The sequence below is a fragment of the Otolemur garnettii genome, unplaced genomic scaffold, assembly GCF_000181295.1.
Source record: "Otolemur garnettii isolate 467f Iridium unplaced genomic scaffold, OtoGar3 scaffold00039, whole genome shotgun sequence".
Classification (NCBI taxonomy): domain Eukaryota; kingdom Metazoa; phylum Chordata; class Mammalia; order Primates; family Galagidae; genus Otolemur; species Otolemur garnettii.
Window position 1 is genome coordinate 12,486,321 of NW_003852434.1, and position 26,879 is coordinate 12,513,199.

At 41.3% G+C, this 26,879-nt stretch overlaps 1 protein-coding gene across 2 annotated transcripts; it reads left to right on the top strand.

Annotated features, from left to right (window-relative positions):
* The first annotated feature begins 1,031 nt into the window (after window positions 1-1,031).
* Window positions 1,032-26,813, top strand: SDAD1 (SDA1 domain containing 1). Of its 2 annotated transcripts, none has more exons than XM_023513379.1 (22): window positions 1,032-1,243; window positions 2,462-2,566; window positions 2,999-3,172; window positions 3,724-3,834; window positions 5,305-5,376; window positions 5,450-5,550; window positions 6,814-6,871; window positions 7,363-7,437; window positions 9,447-9,548; window positions 10,262-10,331; window positions 11,625-11,728; window positions 14,188-14,245; window positions 15,326-15,384; window positions 15,930-16,006; window positions 17,116-17,213; window positions 17,406-17,482; window positions 18,419-18,545; window positions 19,876-19,973; window positions 20,130-20,320; window positions 20,424-20,508; window positions 21,318-21,479; window positions 25,988-26,813. In XM_023513379.1, exons 3-22 carry the CDS (start codon window positions 3,170-3,172, stop codon window positions 26,033-26,035), a joined length of 1,776 nt encoding a protein of 591 aa, XP_023369147.1. In that variant the 5' UTR covers window positions 1,032-1,243; window positions 2,462-2,566; window positions 2,999-3,169; the 3' UTR covers window positions 26,036-26,813. The 2 variants fall into 2 exon arrangements, with proteins under 2 accessions (XP_023369147.1, XP_012660825.1); XM_012805371.2 differs by having other exon boundaries at window positions 1,034-1,243; window positions 3,074-3,172.
* The last annotated feature ends 66 nt before the right edge of the window (window positions 26,814-26,879 follow it).

Below are 26,879 nucleotides of genomic sequence, written 5' to 3' on the forward strand. Positions count from 1 at the left end.
TTTGCGGTGTTCTTTCCTTTGCTTGTGCTCAAATGTGATCACAGAATTATCTTGTTTATGGATCACTCCGTCACGGTCACAGACGACCTCTACTGAGGTTGGCGTGCTGTAACATTGCTCTGATTCACAGAAGAACACCACTGCCAACTGTTAAGCCCGACCAGCTACCAGCTGTCAGGCTACATTTTTCCTCGTGTAGTTACAATCAAGACTGCTTGGATTGAAATCCTAGCTTCTTTACCAGCTATGAATTTAGGTGGTCAGTTTTCTTGAGCTTGTTTCCTCTCTTATGGAGATAAATGGTACCTATTTGGGGGGGCTGTTATGAGGATTAAATAAGTTAATACACATGAAGCGCTCGGAATAGTGCCTGGGACAGGGCGTTTGACCAGTAGTGTGTTTGTATTAACCCCCTACGTCGGCCACTCATTCAGCCTTTATTTATTTATTGTACACTTTCAGGTTGTAGAAATACATTCTCTTCGGCTTACCAGGATCTTAATCAAAAACAATGGCTGAGTGGCGCCAAAACAAATCTTTATTTACTTACTATTTATTGTTTGGGGCAGGGTCCCACCGGTGGCCCCAGCAGAGCGCCCGGGCTGGGGCATCCCGCTGCTGCAGCCTCCGCACGCCGCTGGGATTACAGGCGCGCCCGGCGGAAACCAGCGCTTAAAGCCCCACGGAAAGCTGCTCACGCCCCTTGTGAAAGGGAATAGAGCTGTCTAGCTTTCCTGCTTCTTTTTAAAAAATTCTATTATAACTTCAGTCTATGGGAATAAAAATAATATTAATCTTCATTGTCTGCTTCATAGGAATGTCTGGATGATAAGTTACTATCATGAAAAAAGTTACATTTCAGATCGTTTCAGAAACGCGAGGCAAGTAGTAGCAACAGAGGCGGAGACCGGGCGGAGACCCGGTTTAAATCACTCCAGAGCGTTTCAGTAGTGAGTAAGTTTGACACTCCGAGGCTCCCGTAGCAAAGGTTATTTTAGGTGCCAATATGGCGCCTCCCGTCAGGGTCCCATGTGCTATTTCCGGTGGCACCCGGAAGCGCGATTGCGTGCAGTAGTAGATTCCGCTGGCTGGCGGCTGCCGGCAGCGTGGGTTTTCTTACAACTGCTCGCCCCGAAGACAGTCTGCAGCCAACATGTCTGGCAGAAACAACAACAAGCTGCCCAACAACCTGCCGCAGCTACAGAATCTGATCAAGCGAGACCCGCCGGCCTACATCGAGGAGGTGGGAGTGCGGCGCGGCAGCGCGGGAGGCCCGGGCGCGGGTGGGGAAGGCCCCGCGCGAGGACGGCTCTGGAAGTAGCGTTGACGAGGGGAAGACAGCAGTGTAGCAGTAGCAGATGCCTGGGCTGTGTACAAAGATTTAGAGAGCTTCAGAATCCTACAGGGGTGAGGATTATTGTGGGGGGCCCAAGAGATGGCCCGGGAGCCTTGGGTTTGTGTTGTGACTGATACACAAAAAGAGCGTAATGAAATCAGTCCTGATCATCTCGAGGCAGGTAGCTGGGCCATAGGGGTGGAGGTTTGGGAAGGAAGTGGGGTAAGGATTTTGTTCCGAGCATCAAGAGTTCTGGGGCCCTCTCCTTATTCCTGTTCAATGGAGATGTGGAGTCAAGAGAGGTAAGGTCTTCTTTGAAGCCTGTAGCGTCTTTAGGTCTCGCTCTGGAATCCTGTTCTTGGAAAAAGTTGGTGGTCTAGCAGTTTTGTTGGAGGAAATCAAGAGTTAGATTTATTGACCATACTAAGTTTAAGACATCTATTAGACATCTAAACCGAGATGTCACTGGGCCGGGGTAAGGCTGATAATAAATATACATAATGTGTGTGTGTGTGTGTGTGTGTGTGTATGTATCTGTCTTACACAATTTAAAGACGTGGACTTTGAATGGAGGGTAGCTGTAGGGCATGGAACTGAGGCATGGTGAATTCTGACATTAAATTGTTGGACTGTTATTAGAACTCAATGTAACAAATGAGCTTGGCACATACCAAGTGCCGAGTAAGTGGAAGCTATTATTTGCCTGTGTTTCTTGCTCTTGGTTGTAGAACTCTAGCACAAAATCTTAATTGATATTTTAAAAAGGGGAATTTTGACTGGAGAGCTGCTTTTCTGAGTTGAGTGCTCTGTGTACGTAGCTGATGAAGTAGTGATCATCTGGGTAGGAAATGGCATGCAGAGCCGTAATCTGAGCTGCTGACTCGTGCTTTCCTGTTTCTTATACCACACCACCTAGGGAAAGGTTCTTTAGATTAACTGTGATGTGCTTAGATTATTCCAAACCTCATTTTGACTAATGCAGATAAGGAAAAAGGTGTGTTTTTATGTACTTTCACCATGTCTTTTTCTCCATCCTACTGTCAAAAATTTGTATGAATAGTTTTTCATTGTGTACTGAGAAAGTTTTAATAGACAGTGACAAAGTTAAAATTTATTTTTCTATAGTTTCTACAGCAGTATAATCACTACAAATCCAATGTGGAGATTTTCAAATTACAACCAAATAAGCCCAGCAAAGAACTAGCAGAGTTGGTGATGTTTATGGCACAGGTAAGAAAATTTCTTAATAAAACAAAGACCAGTGTTATAAACAGTTTGTAGAATATTTTTTCACTAATACTCAACTTATTCCACTCTGGAGAGGAAACTTAATTAAAAACTTTTTTAACTTTCTCTTTTTGCAAACTCTTATTTTCTTCCTCTGATGAGTTAGAAGATTTTGCTAGATCTTTTCGCAGAACCAACTAGAACAAAACTATCAAATGTTTTTCTTTTCAGAGCTAGACTTTGTTTAAAAAAAAAAAAAAGAAAACAGCTGATTTTTTTTCTCTAAATCAATATAAAAGCAGGTTCTAAGTCACAAATATTTTACTAAGACTAGAGGAAATATGGTGAAGGTTGGAGAAACTGCCATGTAGGAGAAAAAGAGGTGATCTGGAACATCTACTTCTATGAAACAAAGCCTTTTACTCTCCTTTGCAGAACATCCTAAATCTGTGCATCTGAATTATAGGAGAGAACGAGAGAAACTTCAGAAGAGCCTTTGCTTTGTTACAGATTGGTCACTGCTACCCAGAACATCTAAGTAACTTTCCTCAAGAGTTGAAAGATCTTCTCTCCTATAATCACACTGTCCTGGATCCAGATCTTCGAATGGTAGGACCAGTATTTGGAATAATAAATTGTGCTATGTTCATGTGTGCATGTAAGGTGTGTTTAAGTGAGAACAACCTTTCAGCTACTTATTTTGTAAAAATGTAAATTAGGATGTGTCACCCCTTCCCTAATATCCTTCTGTGGCTTCTTTTTTCTGCTTAGAATAAAACTCAATAACATGGCCTGTGAGCCCCAACATTATCTGTTCCTGTGTGTCTCATTTGATAGCCTTTGCTGCTACACTCTGATCTTTCTCTTCTTCCAGCATACAAATCCTGCAGGACGCTCTTTAACCTCTGCAATAGATGATTCTTGCTAGTCATTCAAATCTCATGCGTGAGGAATCCTAATTACAACTAGTAGTTTTCATAATTCTTAACTTAATAAACTTATCCATTAAATAGCCACAAGGGCAGAGACTGTCTGTCCTGAATTCTGCAGTAGTAAGTAGTTAGTAAAAGACATTAAACTGTTGGGGCTATATATGCTCCATTTTCTCATATTTTTAACTTTACAATTATCTTATAGTATGTTTTCTTTTCCTTCCTGAGACATTTTGCAAAGCTTTGATCTTGCTGAGAAATAAGAATCTCATCAATCCGTCAAGTTTACTAGAGCTCTTCTTTGAACTTCTTCGTTGCCATGATAAGCTTCTGCGAAAGGTAAAGAGCAAAAACCTCTTTTTCCTACATCTCATTCTTCCTTGAGATGACGTAAACTTGTAGAGTTTGAAGTCCCTTGGATTCTTGGTGCTTTACACTATTTGTTACAGTTAAGAATGCTTTTAACAGGAAAAAAAAATCAGTCATTATACACATGCAATGTGGTATTAACAGCTAGTATTTATTGAGTGCATACAGCATTCTCAGAGCTTCTGTGTATTTACTTGTTTACTCCCAAATCCCTATGAGATAGGGATTATTATCATTTTTTTATTATTACTCCACACATGAAAAGGCCAGGGCACAGATAGAGTAACTTACCTAGGATCACACAGTTTTTGAGTGATGGGGCTGGAGTATAAATCCAGGCTACCCAGCTCCAGAACCCAAATATTTTTACTAGTGCACTAAACTGATTAGCTAAGTCAGGACATTGGTACTCAGAGCTATAACCAGCCCACCAATAAAGCTAACCTTTTCTTTTTGTCATGAACATTTCCCCATGACTTTGTATTTGCTTACATAAGACCAGAAGCTAAAAGTTTATGAGAGAATTTTAATAAAGAAAAACTTAAGTTTACATTCATTAACTGCCACGATTTGATTTTAGCTATTGTGCTCCTTGGTTTAATTTGTGGACTAACAGTGGTCTATGGGAGCATATTTTGGATATCAGTGCTACTTGTATTTCCAGTATTATTGTGTATGCAGTCAGGTGACCAGTAAATGGAACAATTTTCCTTGGAAAAAAAACTTAATTGGGATAAAATTCACATACAGTTCATCCACTTAAAGTGGTCAATAAGTGGAGTCATACAACATGTGGACTTTAGTGACTAGAATCCTTCACTTAGCATAGTATTTTCAAGATTGACTCTTGCTGTAGCATATGTCCGTACTTTATTCCTTTTTGTTGCCAAATAGTATTTTGTTGTAGGAATATACCGTATGGTATTTATCCATTCATCAGTTAATGGACATTTGGGTGATTTCCACTTTTTTGCTATTATGAATAGTACTGCTATGAATGTTTGAATGAACTTTGACATGGAAATAAGTTTTCATTTCTCTTGGGTACATACCTAGTGGAATTATTGGGTCACATGGTAACTCCATGTTTAACCTTTTGAGGGCCACTTTCCTTGCTTTTTAGCTGCATTTTTGTTTGTTTTTGGTCTTTTGAGATAGAGTGAAAAGTAAATAAAAGTAAGTCATCTTGGGGAGGAGAGAGAGGGACAGGTGTGCTCCCACTTAATGGACTTGGGTGTGGAACACAACTACAAGAGGGACTCTACCTAACACATGCGAACCTTGTCACCTAGTTGTTTGTACCCTCACAGTAACCAGGAAAAAAAAAAAGAAAGGTTTAAAAAAAAAGTCATCTTATACATTTATACTTGTCTCCAAATTAGCAAGGTTAGAAATGTTGAGTAGGCTTAATATGTATGTATTTTGGTTTCTTTTCCTCAGACTTTATATACACATATTGTGACTGATATCAAGAATATAAATGCAAAACACAAGAACAATAAAGTGAATGTGGTAAGTGCCCTTTCGTTTCTGTGTCTGCAGCATTGTACTGGATGTGTATTCAGTTTCTTTCTCCTTTCTGCAGGTGTTGCAGAATTTCATGTATACCATGTTACGGGACAGCAATGCAACTGCTGCCAAGATGTCTTTGGATGTGATGGTTGAACTCTATAGGAGGAATGTCTGGTAATGGATACATGTGTTTGTCTCTTGACAAGTAGACTCTTTTTCATTTGTAATTAAACAGAACGTATACACAATTTTTTTTAGTCTTGAGCTTTTTAATATACCTCGGTCATAGATTAAGTTGCAAGTGAAAGTTGGGGCAGTCCAATAACTAATAACATTGGCTATCATTTCTTGAGCATCTAATCAAGTCAGGCACTTTTACACTCCCTCGTTTAACCTGCAGGACAGCTTGAGAACAGATGCCACTTGTCTGGAATTATCCCCATGTCATAGGTGATAAAATAGACGTTCATAGAGTTGTAAGAGTTTAGCTAATAAAATGCAGAGTTGAGTTTCAAATCCAGTTTTGATTCCAAATCTGTGCTCTGTACTCTGCCTTTCTGAAAATTTTCAAGTCAGTTTATCCTATATAAGTAAAATATCACGCTTCATATACTTTGGTTTGTTGGTACAGTGACCCCAACTCATGTCTTTTGCTTTTCTTATTGACTAACTATAAAAGTAATATTCATTGCAGCAGAAAATTTGGAGAAACTAGATTTTTTAAAAACTTATGTGTAAGTCCCCTTACTCCGAGACTCAGTGTTAGTATTTTATGGTATTTTCTCTTGGTATTTTCTCTAATGTGCATTTTTAAATATGGTTAGAATTTTTCTGTATTACAGTTTTTTTATTCTGAAGTTCTTTCCCCAACTCTTCCCCGCACCTCCCCCCATGACTTACCTTCAGTAGGTTTTGTGCCATTAAAAATTCTTTAAATACTCCCATCTTAATGGCTGCAAATCTTCTGTCATAGACTGGAATTTAATTGAATGTTCTAGCTGTGATTGACAGGTTTAGCAATGAATGACTTCTTTTTTTTTTTTTTTTGAGACAGAGTCTCATGCTGTCACCCTGGGTAAAGTGCTGTGGCGTCGCAGCTCACAGCAACCTCATACTCTTTGGCTTAAGTGATTCTCTTGCCTCAGCCTCCCAAGTAGCTGGAACCACAGGCACCGGCTATAACGCCTGGCTATTTTTTTTTTTTTTTGGTTGCAGTTGTCGTTGTTGTTTGGTGGGCCCGGGCTGGATTCAAACCTGCCAGCTCCAGTGTATGTGGCTGGCCCCCTAGCCGCTTGAGCTACAGGTGCCGAGCCAACTTCTTAAAATATTACACTTGGGAATTCTAACATGTCAGAGATATATATTTTGTGCCAGTGTCTGTGCTATGAAATACAGTAGAATGAAATTTACTTCAAAGCACTCATTGTTTTCCCCCAGGAATGATGCCAAAACTGTGAATGTTATCACAACTGCGTGCTTCTCTAAGGTCACTAAGGTGAGTGCCTATCGAGCCGGGTGAAGACTGTCTGGGGGTGGTGTGCTTCTGCAGATGGCAGGTGCAGGAGATGGGTCTGTGAGGATGTGCAGTTTATGTTCAGTGATGCTTTCTTTGTTCCTAGACCGCTTACCCACGCCTGTAATCCTAGTACTCTGGGAGGCCTAGGCGGGTGGATTGCTTGAGCTCAGGAGTTGAAGACTAGCCTGAACAAGAGACCATCTCTTAAAAATAGCTAGGCGTTGTGACAGACAGGCACCTATAGTCCCAGCTACTTGGGGGGCTAAGGCACAGGGATCACTTAAGCCCAAGAGTTTGAGGTTGCTGTGAGCTATGACGCCATGGCACTCTATGGAGGGTGACAAAATGAGATCCTGTCTAAAAAAATAAATAAATGAGAAAAATAAAATGACCTATTTATGAGAGGGAACATAAAAACATCTTTTTAAATTAAGAAAACTTAACAAGTGATTTTTTGTTGTTGTCTTTAGATACTAGTTGCTGCTTTGACATTCTTTCTTGGGAGGGATGAAGATGAGAAGCAAGACAGTGACTCGGAATCCGAGGTTAGTTTAATCACAGCTGGTTCTGAATGTTACATTTCAGATTGCAAAATCCATGACTGCTCAGATCAGAAATTTATGTCACCTTTGTGCTTTATTCAGTTCTGCCATGCTAACATCTTATTCCATTTAGAATTTGTACTTGTATTCAGTAATATCATTTAAATAATTAACAAAACAGATTCATTCAACTTTAGTGTTAGTTCTAAAGTTATATCTATATCTTACTATGTAAATTTAGAATGAAAATTGTTGCCAACATATTTTTTGAGGTAATGTCAACATTGTAGAAGTTTAGAGTGGAGGAAGAAAGGGGAGTCGTATCATGATATGTATGTATACATGTACATATGTATTTTTTTGGAGACAGCATTTTATTCTGTTTCTAGGCCAGGGTGCAGCGGTGTGACTTTAGCTCACTACAGTCTCAAACTCTCTGGGCTCCAGTGATCCCCCTGCCTTAACCTCCTGAGTAGCTGAGGCCACATGCACGTGTTGCCACATATGGCTAATGGTTTGAACTTTTTATAGACATATTATCTCCCTGTATAGCCCAGGCTGGTCTCAATCTCCTGGCTTCAAACCATCCTTCTGCCTTGGCTTCCCAAAGTGCTAGAATCAAGCATGAGCTATTGTGCCCAGCCTCAAAGCATCTTTATAAAGAAAAATCAAGATTTATGATGTCATAAAATTTTCTTAGATGTATTCAAAAGAAGAAATTCTTTTAAAAAAACTCTTTCTTCCCCATTTCAATGTTTTGGTAAGTAGAATACTGGACTACATGATAACATTTTTAAAGGATGTGTGACCAATACATTATTACTATAAATGTCAACCCAAATCACAGAGGCTCTCTAACAGAAAGTGATATGAATCAGGAATAAGCCATTGCATTGGGAATGCGCATGCCATAGTGAGGGATGTGTGGACTCAGGCGGGTAAATTAAGGCAGGTTTTTAAATGAAAAATGAAAAGAATTACATAATTGTTTTGATATAATTGTTAGCTAACTAAAGGGTCAACAACAAGAGTGGTGCCAGTCTAAGGCTGGACAGGCAGATGCTGGGCAAATGTCCTTGCAGAAATATTTTCTCTGTGAGTTAGCAAAGGCATTCGTGCAGGGTTGTGGGTTTTGCAGTCTTTTGTGCTAGTTTTTATTATCAGGCATTTTGTATCAGGTGCTCCCTTCATGGGCTTCCCAAACTCTACTTGTCAGGGTATTTTTAACACAAGTGACTCCATTTTGACTCTGAAAGCTTTGACATAAAAATTTCTAGCTACTTCAGATGAAAATTTTCTTGACCCTGTCTTATTTCTACTTCTCATTCCTTCCTCACAGGTAACTGTTTTTTTTGTGTGTGTGTATGTATATACAGATAGGTGCACATATAGTCCCCTGTGTAATAGTAGGTTTTTAAAAACTTAAAATATGTGTTGTCCTCTAATTTGTGAGCTCGACCTCTGCATTTAGATCTTCTTTGTTGTTAGCACATACAGATCCACCTTTTTCTTTCTCTCTGTATACTGCAGATGGATGCATTATAGTTTACATAAGTGTTCCCTATAGATAGAAATTTGTTTTCAATGTCTTTTTTCAAAGAAGAACAAAGTCATATTCTGTCAATAAAAAGCAAAAGCAGGGCAGTCACAGTGGCTCACTGCTGGTGGTCCCAGCTACTCCGGAGGCTGGGCAGGAAGGTCACTAGAACCCAGAAGTTTATAGGTTGTGGTGGGCTGTGATGTCCCCACTGTACTTTAGCCTGGGCAACAGAGCGCAAATCCCCCTCCAAATATATAAGTATTGATGATGTAGTGAAAATCTCCGCATATGCCTGTTGGTGCACTTGTGAGCACATACATATCTAGGCATATTCTTTACTTGATTTTAAAATTTTTATTCATTTTTAAAAGCTGTGTACAAAGAGTGTAAGAACCAAAAAGTGGATGAAAGGATTGCTCTGCTCCTGTACAGATTTTCCTTGTTTATAATTTACAAAGTAGTCTGTCTTCAGGATGAAGGACCAACAACCAGAGACCTCCTGGTGCAGTATGCTACAGGGAAAAAGAGTTCCAAGAACAAGAAGAAGCTGGAAAAGGCAATGAAAGTCCTCAAGGTGAGGCTCGTATTTGGGACATGAGATAGGAGTCATTGGGCTGCAGGATATGTGGTTTTTAGCTAGAGCTCTTTGAGAATTTAAAATCAGGGCGGCGCCTGTGGCTCAAGGAGTAGGGTGCTGGCTCCATATACCAAGGGTGGCAGGTTTGAGTTCAGCCCCCGCCAAAACTGCAAAAAAAAAAAAAAGGAGAATTTAAAATCAAGGAGTAGCATTTGCCAAAGACTTAGAAATGCATGATAAATTTTTACGCACTAGTTTCTTAGATGGATAAATGTAATCAGCTCTAGCAAAATGCATGACTTGAATTAATCAGTTTGATTAAACTCACTTTTCGCTTGTTCTGATTGCAGGGGCTTATTTTAGGGTGTCTTTCTTGGACATGTTTGATGTTTTGTAATGATTATTCTGAAAATCATTAATTTGGGCCTTGTGTGTTTTTTAATGTTTGCTTTTCCAAATTCCTCTAGGTCTTCACAGGAGCCAATAGCTGTAACATTCCCAAGGTTTAGTCTTGGGATTAACCTTAGAAGGCAAAAGCCAACTTTTGTTTTTCCAGTTGAAAGAAAGGTTTTTGGAACAGATATTATTTTTTCCTTTCCAAATAGTCTAGTGGACTTCATAAAAGCTGTTAGCACATTAGCACATTAAATTCTAAGGGCATGATCAGTGTAACCCAGATTGGAAATGTTTCTCTTCTCCCTCTCTTTCAGAAACAAAAGAAGAAGAAAAAACCAGAAGTGTTTAATTTTTCAGCAATTCACTTGATTCATGATCCCCAAGGTATTAGAATTCTGACTTCCCACGTTCTTTGTTGGCTTTACTTGTGTCTGTTTTGTTTTCTGTTTTCAGGGTTGTTGGGACATCTGTGTATCAGATCCCTGGCACTTATTAGACAATCAATAAGTGCTTAATTATTACTAGATGGTTGTAATCTAGAGAATTATATTTATTTTTTTATTTTTTTTGAGACAAAGTCTCACTCTGTTGCCCTGGGTGGAGTGCCATGGTGTTATAGCTCCCGCACCTTAAATTCCTGGGCTCAAGTGATCCTCCTGCCTCAGCCTCCACTGTAGCTGGGACTACAGCTCAGTAGCTGGGTCTATAGGCGCCTGCCACCACACCAGACTAGTTTTTCTATTTCTGGTAGAGACAGGGTCTCAGTCTTGCTCAGGCTGGTCATGAACTTCTGAACTCAAGCAATCACCTGCCTCGGCCTCCCAGAGTGCTAGGATTAGAGGCATGAGCCACTGTGCCTGGCCAAGAATTATACTCCAAAGCATTGATTCCCAGTTTACAACAAAATAAGAAAAATGTGGAGCAGGACTTTCTGAGATTTGTGTCTTTCTAATGTGCACTAATAGCACAATATTAGTGCATTGTACTTGACCATATAAAATACTATTTTAACTTTTGTTGTTGTTTTTCTTTTTTTTTTTTTTGCAGTTTTTGGCTGAGGCCAGGTTTGAGCCTGCCTCCTCCAGTGTATGGGTCCAGTGCCCTACTCCTTTGAGCCACAGTTGCTGCCCTGTTTTTCTTTTTCTTTTTTAAGTAGTCTGTGAAAACCAAAAGTCTGAGAAATCCTGTTCTAGAATACTAGTTCTCAAACTAAGCTGTACGTTGGAGTCACCTGTGGATTTGTGCACTGACCCTGTTACCCCTGAGACAGGAATGTGTGGGTGTGATGTGGCTGGGTGTCAGCACTGTGAGTGCGCTCTGCCCTGAGGTGGGCAGCTGTGATGACCTCTCCTTAGACACGTGTTTTTCAGGCTTTAATGTGTGTGTGCAGGTTCTGGGGGGCCTGAGATCCTGCATTTCTAAGGTGTTCCCAGCACCTGCAGGTCTGTGGCCCACCCTTTGAGAGGCAGGCCCCAGAGAACTGTGAGGCAGAGCGCCTGTCAAGTACTCTAGATGCTGAACATCTGGGGCTGCGCTGAGACTTCGGGCACCATTAAAGGTGTCTTCACCTGTGTCTGAATCTTTTCTCTGATTTAACTACTTTCCTTACACTTGTTAATATTAATTTTGCACAGACCATGGCCTTATCGTGTATTTCTGTGGTCTTCTCCTTTCTAGATTTTGCAGAAAAACTACTAAAGCAGCTCGAGAGCTCTAAGGAGAGGTTTGAAGTGAAGATGATGCTCATGAACCTCATCTCCAGATTAGTAGGAATTCATGAGGTTCGGTTACATTGTGCTTCTCTTGGTGAATATCAGAAATAGAGTTAATCTTGGTAAAGGCAATCCAGTGAATACAACAGTGGCGTAATTTTATCCCCCAAATGTTTAGACTGGTACAGTTCACAGAATAGTAAAATCTCAGAAAATAGCTGTGTATATCACTCCGTTTTCCTTGCAATTAAGTGTATTAATTTGTACATACATTCAGTTTTCAGACAGGCCGTTTTGCGTTTGGCTTCTCTGCTTTCTTTCTATTGACTTAGCTTTATGTCCATGTTTTCCTGAGTCAAAACAAGGCAAACATTTTCGTTGACTATTGCTACATCAGACTGTGCTTGGTCCTTCTTGGCTTTCCTGTCTTCCAGATCCTTTTAGTAAGAAACTGTCATGTTTGAAAGCTGAATTCTCTGGTTATTTATTTTATGTTAAGTTAAACTGTGAGAGCTCCGTGAAGGCGTGTATTTGTATACATACAGGAGCTCCACGTGTGCCCTTACGCTAGATGCCACTGTAGAAAAAGAGATGTCCCAGATTTAGGCCATTAAGAAATGACCACTGATGTTTTTCTCTCTTGTTTTGTTTTTGTTTTTTATTTATTTTTATTTATTTTTTATTTATTTGAGATATACTCTCATTCTGTCTCCTTGGGTTAAGTGCCGTGGCATCATAGCTCCATAGCAACCCCAAACTCTTGGGTTCAAGTGATTTTCTTGCCTCAGTCTCCCAAGTAGCTGGAACAGGCGCCCACCACCACGCCCAGCTCTTTTTAGAGATGAGGTCTCCCTCTGGTTCAGGCTGGTCTCAAACTCCTGAGCTCAAGGAATTCTCCCACCTTGGCCTCCCAGAGTGCTAGGATTACAGGTGTGAGCCCCCTCATCCAGCTCGTGTTCTGATCTTGTGATATGCTGCTCTGAACATCATTTGTATTAATGAATTTGTTATTTTCCTTAATAATTCTTTCAAATAAGAAAGAAAAACAAGAGGCTGGGCACTGCGGCTCATGCCTTTAATCCCAGCACTTTGGGAAGCCAGGAATTTGGGACTAGTCTAAGAAACATAGAAAGACCCCCATCTCTCCAAAAAGTAAGAAAAATTAGCTGGGCATGGTGACACACTGTTGTAGTCCCAAGTCCTCTACAGGCTCAGGCATGAGAATCACTTGAGCCCAGGAGTCCAAGGCTGCAGGGAGCTATGATTGCACCAAGCACTCTGCCTGGTCAACAGAGTGAGACCCTACCTCAATCTTTAAAACATAAATATATAAAATAAGAAGAAAACAGGACTTGTTCATTGAAAAAATAACCAATGATACAGACATGTAATCAAGTCAAAAATGAAAGCACACACGAATGAAACTACTTGTTGTCTTTCTCTAAGAAAAACCTGTTAACATTTTGTAGACTACATTGCCTTTTCTTGGTGAGCTGTGGTCCCAGAGTAGGATCATGGGTCAGCTCTTATTATATTTGTGCGGTAATTTCATTTATTAAGACCTGAGTTCAAACTTAGGAGGAAAGGAAGAGTAATTTATGTGATTTAAGCATAGTTTCAGAGAATGATAGTAGGGTTTCACACTGACTAAAATTGGATATACAGTCTTAAAGTTGGATATTCAACTTTATATTGAACCAAAGTCTTCTATTCGAGCTGGAGGGTTCGGATTTAGCCCAGGCCCGACAAACAACAGTGATGGCTGCAACCAATAAATAGCCGGGTGTTGTGGCGGGCGCCTATAGTCCCAGCTACTTGGGAGGCAGAGGCAAGAGAATTGCTTGAGCCCAGGAGTTGTAGGTTGCTGTGAGCTGAGATGCCACAGCACTGTACCCACGGTGACAGCTTGAGGTTCTGTCTCAAAAAAGTAAAGAAAATTAAAAAAAGAAAATATTCTTCAATCTTAGGAGGGTTGGTAATTTTTTTTATTGGTCAAATTTTAAGGAGGGAACCAGAGAAAAGATACTTGTCCTTTTTTTTTTTTTTTTTTGAGACAGAGCCTCAAGCTGTCCCCCTGGGCAGAGTGCCGTGGCATTACAGCTCATAGCAACCTCCAACTCCTGGGCTCAAGCGAGTCTCCTGCCTCCGCCTCCCAAGTAGCTGGGACCACAGGCGCCCGCCACAACGCCCGGCTATTTCTTGGTTGCAGCCGTCATTGTTGTTTGGCGGGTCCGGGCTGGGGATTCGAACCCGCCACCTTAGGTGTACGTGGCTGGCGCCTTAGCCGGTTGAGCTATAGGCGCCGAGCCGATACTTGTCCTTCTAATCAGCATTTTGGCTTTTTGCTAGTTTCACTCTTTCTAATCAGTGATCATATGGCAATCTAAGTGTTTTGAGTCATTCTGGGACATAATTGCTTACTGAGAAAAAACAAAAGTGAAAAATGATTCTCAATTAGTCCATCTTAGTGATAAAATTGCATTGTGGAGCTGGTTGTATCAATATTAAAGTCTGTGTTCTCTCCACAGCTTTTCCTTTTCAACTTCTATCCCTTTGTGCAAAGATTTCTGCAGCCCCACCAAAGAGGTAAGCCACTCACTTGCCTTTTTCCTTTGTTGGCTTTGGCAAAAGGATAAACATTCAAGCCCCTTGTTCTGGAATCACTAAAGGCAGAGTGAGGAGCAATGTGGGAGAGAAGCCCTTCTGGTTTCTCTCTAGGGTCTGCCATGGCCAAGCTTTAAGAAATCATTGTTTTTTTTAAAAAACAAAACCCCAATAACAACAAAAAGTTGGTTTCTCAAAGCAAATATTTTTGTAATACCATACATACTTCTGGAAAATTCTAAAAAAAGAAATTTGATCTTTTACTATACCTTTGTAATAGATAGCAGGATTTTATCCTATTCTTCTCGTTGACCTCGATTAAAAACAATATCAAAGCAGGTAAGAAAAGATGGTTGTTATTGCATTTGAACTTGAACCAAAGTAGAAAGGAAACCAACATGTACTGAGGATGTAACATGAGCAGGCAGTGTGTTGAGTGCTTTACACACATCGTGTCACCTGATCATCACATCAGTCTTGTGAGACAGAAAGAAAGAAACCCCACCAGGGTCCCTCAGCAAATAAATGGCAAATCAGGAGTCGCTTCACTTTTTCTTTTGCCAAAGACCTTTTCCTTACACTATGCTGCTCCTTTGGAGGGAGAGTGCATGTGTATATGTGTATTTGTGTTTATTCATTTATTCCAGCTAGTATTTATTTAATGATTCTTATGTTCGGTGTTGCATTAGACACTAAGAATTCAACAGGGGACATAAAGCAAAACCCTTCCCCTCAGAGAACTTATAATTGAGAGGGAGATAGAGACAGTTTTATATGTGTAGGTCCAGGTACAGGTAAGTGTTTTGAAGAAAAAGGAAGTGGTAAGAACAACAGGGAGTATTGGGTGGGTTCTGGTTTAGGTTGTGTGACCTATGGATAAGGCAGCAGTTGAGCAGGAACCCAGAGTCGGTGAGGTTGGAGGCAGCAGACAATGGGGCACGGGTGTGCCAGGCGAAGTGTCCGCTAGAGCAGGAAGGCTAGAACAGCCTGCCGTGCTTGCGGCAGTCCCGAGAGGCAGGACAATTAACTCACCACGACCTTTCTGATCTCTTGCATTTTCAGAAGTAACAAAGATTCTCCTGTTTGCTGCACAAGCATCTCATCACCTGGTACCCCCAGAGGTGAGAACTCCTACTGACTGCTGGGTCTCCTGCACGGATAGCAGTGTTAGCATTACGTATCTCAGAGTCACTTTCCCCACAGGGCTTACTTTTCTTTTTAAGTGAGTAGAAGAGACAGCAAAGTCTTAAGGCGATAGACCCAGAACTTTAGCTGTACAGCTCACAGAAAGTAAGGTTTCTTGTGGACAAGTTGTTGAGAATTCTGATTTTATAAATATAACCAAATTTTATGACTAGGGGAAGTCAAGAATATTAGTATGTTCATAGTGATTATTTTTCAAAGCTTATAGTTCCTTTCTCTGATTAAAACACCACTGGATTATCTTGTGTCAAAGCAGTGATTTCCTCTATGTTTTTAAATGATGTTAACAGAGAGTAAAATTTAACCTGAGGACGGCTGAGAACGTGGAACTCCTAAAGCGGAGTATTTTCACTCTTGATTCCTCCTTCTCCCTGTGAATAATCTATTGTCCTTTCATCCTTGAGTGTCTGAGTAGGGACAGGCATTTTTCCAGCACTCATCTCTTCTTTTGTTTCCAATTCAGATCATTCATTCACTGCTCATGACTGTGGCCAACAATTTTGTTACTGACAAGAACTCTGGGGAAGTCATGACTGTAGGGTACGTACCGCACGGTCAGAGGCAGAGATGTCTTTGACGGATTAGATTTGCTAAATTACCAAGATCAAACATTTCAGCTGGTAGTACCACTCTAGAAAAGCAGTTTAAAATATTCTTTAATCCTAGGAGGCTTGGTAATTTTTTTTATTGGTCAGAATTTTGAGGAGGGAACCAGAGAAAAGATACTTGTCCCTCTAATCTGCATTTTGGTTTTCTGCTCATTTTTTGTTTCACTTTTCCTAAATGGCAAACTAAGTGTTTTTCTCTTATCTCCTACTCTGAACTCATATCTTACCCATTTGTACTGGTATAATAGACTAGCATAGAATAGGGAAGTTACAAAGAAAATAAATTTATTTGATGTACAGTTATGGAGGCTGGGAAGTTCAAGGGCATCTGGTAAGGGCTTCTATGCTGTGTCATTGGCAGAAAGCATAAGAGGGTGAGACAGTATGAGAACAAGACAGGGTCAAATTCCTTTTGTAACAACCCACAATAACGAGCCTGCTCCCATGATAACATTAGGCCTAATCGCCTAACAGACCTGCCTCTTAATCCTCTTACAATGGCAGTTGAATTTCAGCATGAGTTTTGGAGGGGACATTCAAACCATAGCTCCCTGGAACAAATGATGTATTACTGAATCACTCTTTTATTCTAGGGTAGGTCAGTGGCTATTTGATTAATTCACAACAGTAAGTGTAAGTGTGAGTTTAAAGATTGTCTGATCTGTCCTGATAACTAAGTGAAATGCTTAACAATTGCTTTTCACCTCCCTTGGAAAATATCGTTGGTCTAACAGCCCTAAAGATCTTTAGCCTTTCTTACTTCAGTCCCTTCTCTCCCTAGACTTGGCAAGTCATTGCTGTCGTGATTTAGTGTCCCAGACACTGCTCCATGTTCCACTGGTACAGGACATGGCACTGACTGTCCAGAGTAGAAAGCCAGCCCCCTTACGCTCTCTACCATGCAAGACCTAAGCCAAATAAAACCCGAAATATTCCTTGTGATTTGATTTTTTTTTTTTTTTTTTTTTAGAAAACCTTCTTAAGATGAACACCATAAAATAGCTGCTTTGAGTTTTTTAAAATTTATTTTTCCATTTCTAGAATCAATGCTATAAAAGAGATAACAGCTCGATGTCCTCTAGCCATGACGGAGGAGCTTCTTCAAGACCTGGCTCAGTATAAAACACACAAAGATAAGAGTAAGTCGCGTGTCACACTGTAGAGCAACCGTTCTCAACCTGTGGGTCACGACCCCTTTGTAACAATGAAAATACATCGTGGCTTTAGGAAGGTTGAGAACCACTGCTGTAGACCAGAGAGTACAGCATGACTTATTTTTACCCCACTATACTCTTGCGCTAGAATTTCTGATTAAAGACACTATTTTACAGATGTAATGATGTCTGCTCGAACTTTGATTCAGCTCTTCAGATCTCTGAATCCTCAGATGCTGCAGAAGAAATTCCGGGTAGGTCAGACATGCTTATAGTGTAAAGGTCTAAAGGTCATGGTCTCAAAAGGTGAGAGTAATTTCCTACAATTAGAGTTTTAGTATTTGTGATGGTTCCATGGTGAGTATGATGAAGTACATGCTTGTATTCTTTAAGCTTAGAGTACAAGTCATTGAATATCTTGGCCCTGAATGTTTTGTAGTGGCACATACTTTATAATGGGGGCTAAGTCTTAGAGGCCTAAGACTACTTTAACTGAAAGCTTTTGAGAATCATGAACAGATTCTCAGAGATCACTAAGCACCTGAGGCTGGTACTGTGGACAGGGTATTCCCCAGCCAGGTACTACTTCCATCAAGTCTGGAGGGAGGAGGGATGCTTGTATGTAATAGATTGTATTTTTAAGACTTAAAAAATTGGAGCAGGCTGTGCACAGTGGCTCACACCTGTAATCCTAGCATTGGAGAGGCAGAGGTAGGAAGATTACTTGAGGTCAGGAGTTTAAGACTAGCTTGAGCAAGAGCAAGACCCTGTCTCTACAAAAAATGCAAAGATTAGCCAGGCATGGTGACGCATGCCTGTAGTCTCAGTTACTTGGGCTCTGAGGCAAGAGGATTGCTTAAGTTCTAGAGTTTGAGGTGTGGTGACCTTCGATGATGCCGTTGCACTCTAGCCCAGGCTACAGAGTGACACCCTGTCTCAAGAAAAAAGAAAAATTGGAGCAGTTATTCTCTAATAATTACAAATTTCTTAATCTAGATTAGAAGGAAATAACGGACAGATTTCTAGCTGATGAATTTACTTTGATGTGAAACAGAAGCAAACTGGCTTTGCCATTTGACTACTGCTGTTCTTAAGGTGCTCCCTTCTGAATTCGTAACCCTGGAAGGCACCTTTCATGATTAAGGTTTTGCAATCCAAGCACTTTTTTATAAGCAATTTCTTCTCTTTAGGGCAAGCCTACAGAGGCCTCCATTGAAGCAAGAGTACAAGAATATGGAGAATTAGATGCTAAAGATTACATTCCAGGAGCAGAAGTTCTGGAAGTTGAGAAAGAAGAGAACGCTGAAAATGATAAAGGTTCATATTTATTTCGCCATGATTCAGGGCAAAATCACTCCTGCGGTATCTTTGTTGACCTTTAAACTTTTGTGCTGTTTGGACATTCATTGAGCAGATGCTCGCTGAGCAGTGGCTGTGTGCTCGGCACTGTTACCCGCCTGGGCATCACTGGAGCACGGTTACTGCTCTTAGGGAGCTTACATTCCAGTACAGGAGATGGCTTTTCAAGTTCTTCAGGGTGGCTGCCCCTAATTCAGGGGCATGCTGTTTGGCACTTGAGAAAGATAACGTCTTTCTCAAGTCTTCTTCCTCTTCACCTGTTCATTATTTCAGCAAAGCTTTTTTGGCATTAGCTGTGACCCAGCCACAGTCAGTGCAAAGATGAATGATACTATTCCTGCTCTGGAGGCCTTTCATAAAGAGCAGAGGAATAGAAGTGTCAATGGAATTTATGACCCGAGTGGGGCATACAGGCAGGACAGCAGTCAGGTTCAGCTCAGAAGTGAGACCAAGAAAAGGCTTTAGCAAGCTGGTGACCAGCAAGTCAGGGATGCTAGAATAGTGGACAGCTTCCAGGCAAAGTGTAAGCAGTTTTCTGAAAGACTTGGGAAATTACTAGTGTATAGAATATGAGGGGGGACATAGCAAGATGGGAGGCCAGAGGTAGAGGTGGATCCTTAGTTATCAGTGGTTATGTGCACGGCAGACCACAAAGCTGGGGCGTTGTCTTACAAATAATAGAAGCTACCGAAAGACACAGGTGTCTGACGTGGAAAGCTTGCTGTTGTGGCCCCATTGAGAAGCCCACTAACCTCTTGTTGAGGTCTGTACAGGGTTCTTTCACATCCAGAATCTCCTAGCCTGGTTCACTGAATGACCGTGCTAGTTTTTCACATGTGGATAGGCATGCTTAGACGAGTCAGGTGCTTACTGTGTGGCCAAGATGAATGTGCACGTCATTTTTGATGGACACCGTTAGCTTGGTGGGAAGAGTGTGGGCCCTAGTGGCAGACGTGTATCTCCTGGTTTCAGTATAGGTTGTCTTCTAGCTGTGTGGCTCAGGCCATGTAACTTGGCCTGGAGAGGCTGTTCCTCTTGTGTGTAGTCACGAGAGTGAGGGAGAGTGATTGTAAGGGTTTGAGTCACAGCAGAAACTTAGATATGCCCCATTCCTTAAATAAACTTAAGTGTTACAGCTGATTAAACAACAAATACTGCTCAGTTCTTGGCCAGTAGAGTAATTCACAGTTCATTGCTATACTTTCCTGTTGCTTGGTTTGTCTCAGCTTGTGTAAGTGCTCAGTATTAACAGAGTGGCAGAAGTAACAGTGTGTGCTGTTTCACACAGACGGTTGGGAAAGTGCCAGTCTCAGTGATGACGAGGAGGAGGCTGATGGGGAATGGGTTGATGTGCACCACTCTTCTGATGAAGAACAGCAAGAAATTGTAAGTCTCAAAATTATTTCCTCTTACAAGTTTGTCACTCTGGTGTTTGTTAGATGCAGTTTGTGCTTAGCCTTGTTGGGGAACTATCAGTAGCACTGGAAGGGCTAAGCTCGCCCTTGAGCTCTAGCTGTTGAAGCCTTTGTGTGTGCCTTCAAGTCCAGGAAGCTTGACAGCATGCCGGTGGAGGAGCGGAGAGCCAAAGCTGCAGCCGTCAGCACTAGTCGAGTTTTAACTCAGGAAGACTTCCAGAAAATCCGCCTGGCCCAGATGAAGAAAGAGCTTGATGCTGCACCCGGGAAATCCCAAAAGAGGAAATATGTTGAAATAGACAGTGATGAGGAGACCAGGTAAAAGGGCACCTCCACTGGGCCTTCCGTCTGCTCATGTGGTGACGACGGCATTAGGGAAAGGAGTTCCACTTTATTTTATTGTATTTTTCCCTCACCCCAGGGGCGAATTACTTTCTCTTCGGGACATTGAACACCTTCATAAAAAGCCAAAGTCTGATAAGGAGACAAGATTGGCAACTGCAATGGTGAGTGAGGTGTATTGTTCCTGGTTCTTTAAACAGAAGCCAGTGCAATGAAATGTCATCCAGAGCGCATACAGCCACAGGGGGGCACTATTCTCAATGTTTTAAATAAAGGCACAGTTAATGTAGAGTGAGGTGCACAGGTGCAGGTGTGCAGTTAGATGTGTTTGAACACCTTTATGTAGGATGTAGCCATGCAACAAGGTGGCAGAGCGTGGAGAGGCGGTGTCACAGTCCATCCTCAGAGCTCAGAGACACGCAGGGGAGGGCTTACGCTCCACAGTGAAAAGCCCGAGGCATCTGTCTCTGGCTGGGGCTGTGGCGACTCATGGCTATCCTATCTCTGTATTTGGCTTCACTTTCTGTGCCCTGTTTTAGTCACCCTCCTTACAGCCCCACCTCAGCCTCTGCCTTCCATTTGTACTGAACCCTGTTCTGTAGAACAGACCCTTGTCCTTTCTCCTCCACACCTGTGTGCACAGTGTCCTTACTTCCTGAAGTGCTTTGCCCTGCCCTTCCTTTCCCTCACCAAGAAGGCCTCGGCCTGCAAAGACAACAGCTTATTTGGCTTCCTTTCTGGGAAGCTCCTCTGACCTTGGCAGACTAAGTTGTGACCTTTCTTCCACCGAGCTTCCCTTGCTCCATTATTAGACTCCTGGCCAGCTCTTAGCCCTTGGGCAGAGTCCCAGGGAGCAAGAACTGTGTTCTATCTTGTGTCCTTGGCACGTGGCATAGAGGAGATATGTGTGTTGATTAGATACCCTCTGAAGTATGTCGTTTAATAAGAAATGTCAAACTTTTTCTGCTGATAGGCTGGAAAGACAGATCGGAAAGAATTTGTAAGGAAGAAAACAAAAATAAATCCATTTTCCAGCTCCACAAATAAAGAGAAGAAAAAACAGAAGAACTTTATGATGATGCGGTATAGCCAGAATGTCCGGTCAAAAAATAAGCGTTCCTTCCGAGAAAAGCAGGTGAGCTACACTTGAAGCTGGGTGGCAAGACTAGCGCCATGAAGACCTTTTTACGCTTGCCACGGAGTTGTGCCTTCTGAGTGTGTCTTGGGGTTAATGGGAGCACTGCTGGAGAGCAGGGAATGGTGTGAAGTGGTCAGGGCCTGTAATTCCACACCTAATTTGGTTGAGACTCAGCTGTGTGACCAGAAGGGAGTCCCATTTTCTCCTCTATAAAAGTAAAAGAGTACAAGCTAGATCATCTCTGAGGTCCCTACCATGTTAAAATTCCCTGACATTTGGCTGGGTACGGTGGCTTGCATCTGTGGCTCACATCTGGGAAACTGAGGTAGGAGGATTACTTGAGATCAGGAGTTCAAGACCAGCTCAGCAAGAGCAAGACCCCATCTCAACCAAAAATAGAAAAAATTAGCTGGGTGGGGTGGTGTGCACCTATAGTTGCAGCTACTTGGGAGGCTGGGGCAGGAGGATCTCTTCAGCCTAGGAGTTTGAGGTTGATACCACTGCACTCTAACCGGGATGATGGAGTGAGACTGGGTTTCATAAAAATAAAATAACAAAATCCTCCGCTGTTTAACCTATGAAATACACTATCAAAATTAATTGAATAATTTGTAATGCCTATTTTGTGGCTAGTACTTTTCAAAAAGCAGGTAACAGTCTGTCATTGTCACTCTTCCTGTGTATCCTTCTGCAAAGCGTCTCGTTTACAGGCCTTTCAAATTTCATTTCATTCGTTTGTAGCCTTTGGACAGTAATCCTGTGCCGTGCAGGGGGCTTGATTATTTCAGTAATTCATTGTATTAAGGATATTTAGGCTTTTGTATCTTCCTCTGCTGGGAGGGTACCAGAGTGTATCTAAATGTCATTCTGAAGAACCTCCAGGAAATCAGCTCCTGGCTAAGCAGTCCCCCCTCCTAAGCTAGTTGTTCCCAGTGTTTGTAGGTGGCTAGCGAGCCAAAGACAAGCCTTCAAGACGGGATGCAATGGCTAGGTTCCCAGGGCCACAGGGTCTGTGTGGACTCTACCTGGCTGTTTATTTAACCTTTGTGGTTCTAACCCATGTCCAACAACATCATATAAATAATAAAGTGACAGCATTTTTAATTTATTTATTTATTTATTTATTTTGCAGTTTTTGGCCGGGGCTGGGTTTGAACCTGCCACCTCTGGTATATGGGGTCAGCACCCTACTCCTTAGGCACCACCCTATTTTTTTTTAAGACCGTTTTTCTTTGTCACCCTTGGTAGAGTGCTGTGATATCATAGCTCACAGCAACCTCAAATTCTTGGGCTCAAGTGATCCTCTGGCCTGAACCTCCCAAGTAGCTGGGACTATAAGCACCTATCACCATCCCTGGGTAATATTTTTCTGTTTTTAGTAAGGATGTGTCTTGCTTTTGCTCAGGCTGGTTTTGCACTCCTGAGCTCAAGTGATCTTTCTACCTTGGTCTTCCAGAGTATTAGGATTATGGGCATGAACCACCTTACTTGGCCAGCTGACAGCATTTTTAGATAGAAGTTATTGAAATTGGGGCAAAAGGAAAGGTGCCATTTAAGTTATTGTTTTTTTTTTAAGAGACTGGGTCTTGTTCTGTCACTCAGGCCGGGCTACAGTACTGTGCTCATAGCTCACAGCAGCCTTGAACTCCTGTGCTAAGGCTGTCTCCCTGCCTTGGCCTCCCAAGTAGCCGGGACTGCAGGTGTGTATCACTATGCCCAGCTAATTTTTTAAAGAGATAAGGTCTTCCAGCCTGAACCCCAAGCCAGAGTGAGACCCCATCTCTGAAAAAAAAAAAGTCGGGTGTTGTGGTGGGCATGTGTAGTCTCAGCTACTTGGGAGGCTGAGGCAAGAGAATCACTTAAGCCCAAGAGTCTGAGGTTGCTGTGAGTTCTGATACCACGACACTCTACTGAGGGTGACAAAGTGAGACTCTGTCATGGGTAGGTAGATAGATAGAGTCTTGCTGATTTGCCTAGGCTCATCTGAAACTTCTGGTCTCAAGTGATCCTCCTGCCTTAACTTCTCTGGTAGCTGTGATTATAGGTATAAGCCACCACACCTGGCTTTCATTTAAGATTTTAAGTACTCTAAATTTTGCCACATTCTCTTGAATTTCTGGTTTAATTGACATTAGTCTATTTGTCTGTCCTTTACTGACCATTAGTACCATTTCAAGGTTAAGGAAACAGTAATCACCCAGTCCTGTGGGCCCTGCTGTCTTAGCTGATGCATTCCCCACCCCCACTTCCTCTTTTTTGCAGGATGGAGGTGCTCTGCTTTGTTCCTTGTTAACGCCTCCCAGTCGCAAAGTATCTCTCCCAAAGATTGAGAAGTTTTTTAGTTAAGGGTAAACCTAGAGTCACTGGGCATTTGCATTTACTGGTTTAAGAATATTTTTTCTTTTTCTCCAGTTTTTTTGCCTATTGGAACCTAAAATTATTAGAATTTGTATCTTTCCTCCCTGTGTTTTCTTCAAGATCTCACTTGTTATAAAATACAGCCTTTGGTTCCTGATTTTCTCTACTCTCCTTCATTTTAGACCAGCACTGTGCTAGAGAAATATAATATGGACCACATATATGATTTTAAAATAAGAAAATAAAGGGAAGATGAAATTAATTTTTGAAAATATACGTTATTTAACCCAGTATTTCCAAAATAGTATCATTTCAACATAATATAAAAATTATTAATGAAATATTCTGCATTCTTACTTTTGAACTAATGGCAATCCAACATGTCCTTTACATGTCTCAGGCTGGGCCAGCCACATTTCAGATGCCCAGTAGCCGTGCGTAGTTGGTGGCTTCTGTGTTTGACAGCTCAAGTGTAGAACATTCCCGAAACTGTCCCATGGAAAGGAGCATCATGCTTCACTTCCCCATCTAACCTCGGTGATATTGTACTGTCTCAAACAAAAGGACTTACATGGTTTAAAAGTATACGTGAGGTCTTACTGTAAAGTGTAGAATATAAAGAGGTGAGTTGGGATGAGACTAGAGTAGGAGAGTGAAGCATGTGGTGGGGAGGAGCGTCTTGTGGCAGCCTTTAGAAAGATGGGGGCAGGAATATCCCTGCTTCATATGTACTCGGGAGCATCTGAAACAGACGGGTACCTGTGAGAGTAGCCTGGGCTTTGCTGCAGAGTAACCAACATGAGTAACATGAATAGTTCTTGCCATGTGACTCAACTGTTCTGGAGCTTTCTATGCATTAACTTGTTTAATCAATATATAACCCTATGAGCAGGTGCTATAATTAAACCCAATTTTGCAAATGAGAAAATAAGACATGGTAAGTCTAGGAAATACCTCCTTAGTCCGATTAGGTTAAAATGAACTTAAGTTTTTTTCTGCCTTCAATATCCCATTATTCTGCCTCTCTACAAAGACATACTGACTCGGGCACAAGGGAAAGACAGAGTCAATAACTTAAAGTCATAAAATGCAAACAATGTAAACATTTATATATGCTTTTTAGCAAAGATTAAAAAAAAACGTAGGATGGGGTGAGTGCAGTGGCTTATCCCTGTAATTCTAGCACGTTGGAAAGCTGAGCTGGGAGGATCACTTGAGGCCCAGAATTTGAGACCTGCCTGGGTAAAAGACACTATCTCTATAAAAAATTTAAAAAATTAGCTGGGCAATGTGCTACATGCTTAAGTCCTAGCTGCTTGGGAGGCTGAGGTGGGAGGATGGCTTGAGCCCAGGAGTTGGAGGTTTAGTGAGCTGTGCTTGGGAATTAATGGAATTGTATCCATTGCATAGGTAGGATTTGTATAGTGGCCTTGGTTACCTTTTTTAAAAAATTTATGTTTACTCTTGATCATCTTTAATATTTTAAACAAGTTAAAAATGAGCTCATATTAACTAGAATATTTTGTTTGAACTACAGTTGTCAGGGTTTTGGTTTCTGAGCTACTGACTTTGTGTTTGAGCCATTGTAAAGAGTCAGTGGTTGACATTCTTAGTTCATTCACTATATTAAATTTATTTGAAAACCAAATAAAGTCTCTGTTTCAAACTGTACATTTATACTTATTGTAAATCTGCATAAATGCTTAATGCCATTTAAAAATCTTTAAATGATCTATATGTACCACATTTCATGGACTATATGTGATCTTAGAAGACAATTGTGAAGAAAAATCTGTTTTCCTGTCGGTTTTAATTTAGAAATATCTACCCACAACTCTAAAATCTTAACAGGCATAGACTGTGTTTTTTTCCCTGGAGATGGGTGATGCGTTGGTCTCTGCATTCTGTAGCTGGTCCTGTCTTGAGCTTTTGCCCCGTGAGGTGGGGGCAGCAGTTAAGAGCTTTGCATATTTCTTAGCAGTAAGCGGGCCTCACCTCGATATAGATTTGATGTATTGGGGGGTATTTTACCATTCGTAGTTTTTTAGGATGATTTCTTGACTTTGTGCTTTCTTTTAGGTAACCAAAGTAGTAGAATGGAGTATCCAAGAGTTCTCATGTTTAAATACTTTTTTCTTATCTTATAGCTGGCACTGCGGGATGCACTTTTGAAAAAGAGAAAAAGAATGAAGTAACTTCCAAGCAAGTTTCCGTCCCAAGGAGAATGCTAAGTTTGTGTCATTACTTTGAGAATTAGTGAATCAAGCATGTTTGTTTACATTAAAACGTACAGAAGCCCTGTGTTCTGAAAACCATAGTAAATGTGGCATCAGCTGGGGTTTTTGTTTGGGAAATGGGTAATAGTGGGAGTGTTAAAGATGTAAATAGCAATGGTGTTGTAAAATCATTTAACATTTGTGCATAAAAGTTGAGTGTTAATGTGTTGTCAGTGTAGATACAAAATGAATGGGTCATAACCCTTCCCTCAAGGCACCCACAGCCTAGTGGGGCAGGTGTGTGTGTGTGTGTTTACAGTGCAGTGTAAATTGTCCTCTAGCAGAGCTAGGTCCGTATTTCTGGGGAGTCACTGAGGCCTTATGGACTAACTCTGCAGGGACAGGAGTTATATATTCTCTTAAAACAGGACGACGTTACAAGAGTAAGAAGTTCTTACTTGTAAATAGGCTTACCTGCTGAAAACAGGTCCCTGCTGTACAGATTTCTGGTAGACTGTTTAGTGGTTTTAGTAATTTAAAGGATTTAAAAAATTTTTTTTGGATGCCCTGTAAAGGCTTTTTTGTTAAGACCTCACTTCTAAAAATGCCTTAAGTATAAATAGTAATTTTGGAATATATTTAATTCATCATTTGAGCTGCCGTCTCTTCTGGTGTCCTCAGCCTTCTTTTACCCTGGAGTATTTTCAGCCCACTGTTTGCTTTGTCTCTTTAAAAGGCTTCTACTATCAAACAGGTACTCGTGTGAGGAGTGGTGTGTGGTGTTCTCCCTTCCCTGAGCACACCTACTCAGTTTCAGGGGACA

What these genes read in the sequence shown, in the direction of transcription:
- SDAD1 (XM_012805371.2), top strand. Translation starts at nt 1,154, where the DNA reads ATGTCTGGCAGAAACAACAACAAGCTGCCCAACAACCTGCCGCAGCTA. An exon ending in AGAACAATAAAGTGAATGTG is followed by an intron (nt 5,377 to 5,449) that starts GTAAGTGCCCTT and finishes TCCTTTCTGCAG; the next exon opens with GTGTTGCAGAATTTCATGTA. An exon ending in GACAGTGATGAGGAGACCAG is followed by an intron (nt 20,321 to 20,423) that starts GTAAAAGGGCAC and finishes CCCTCACCCCAG; the next exon opens with GGGCGAATTACTTTCTCTTC.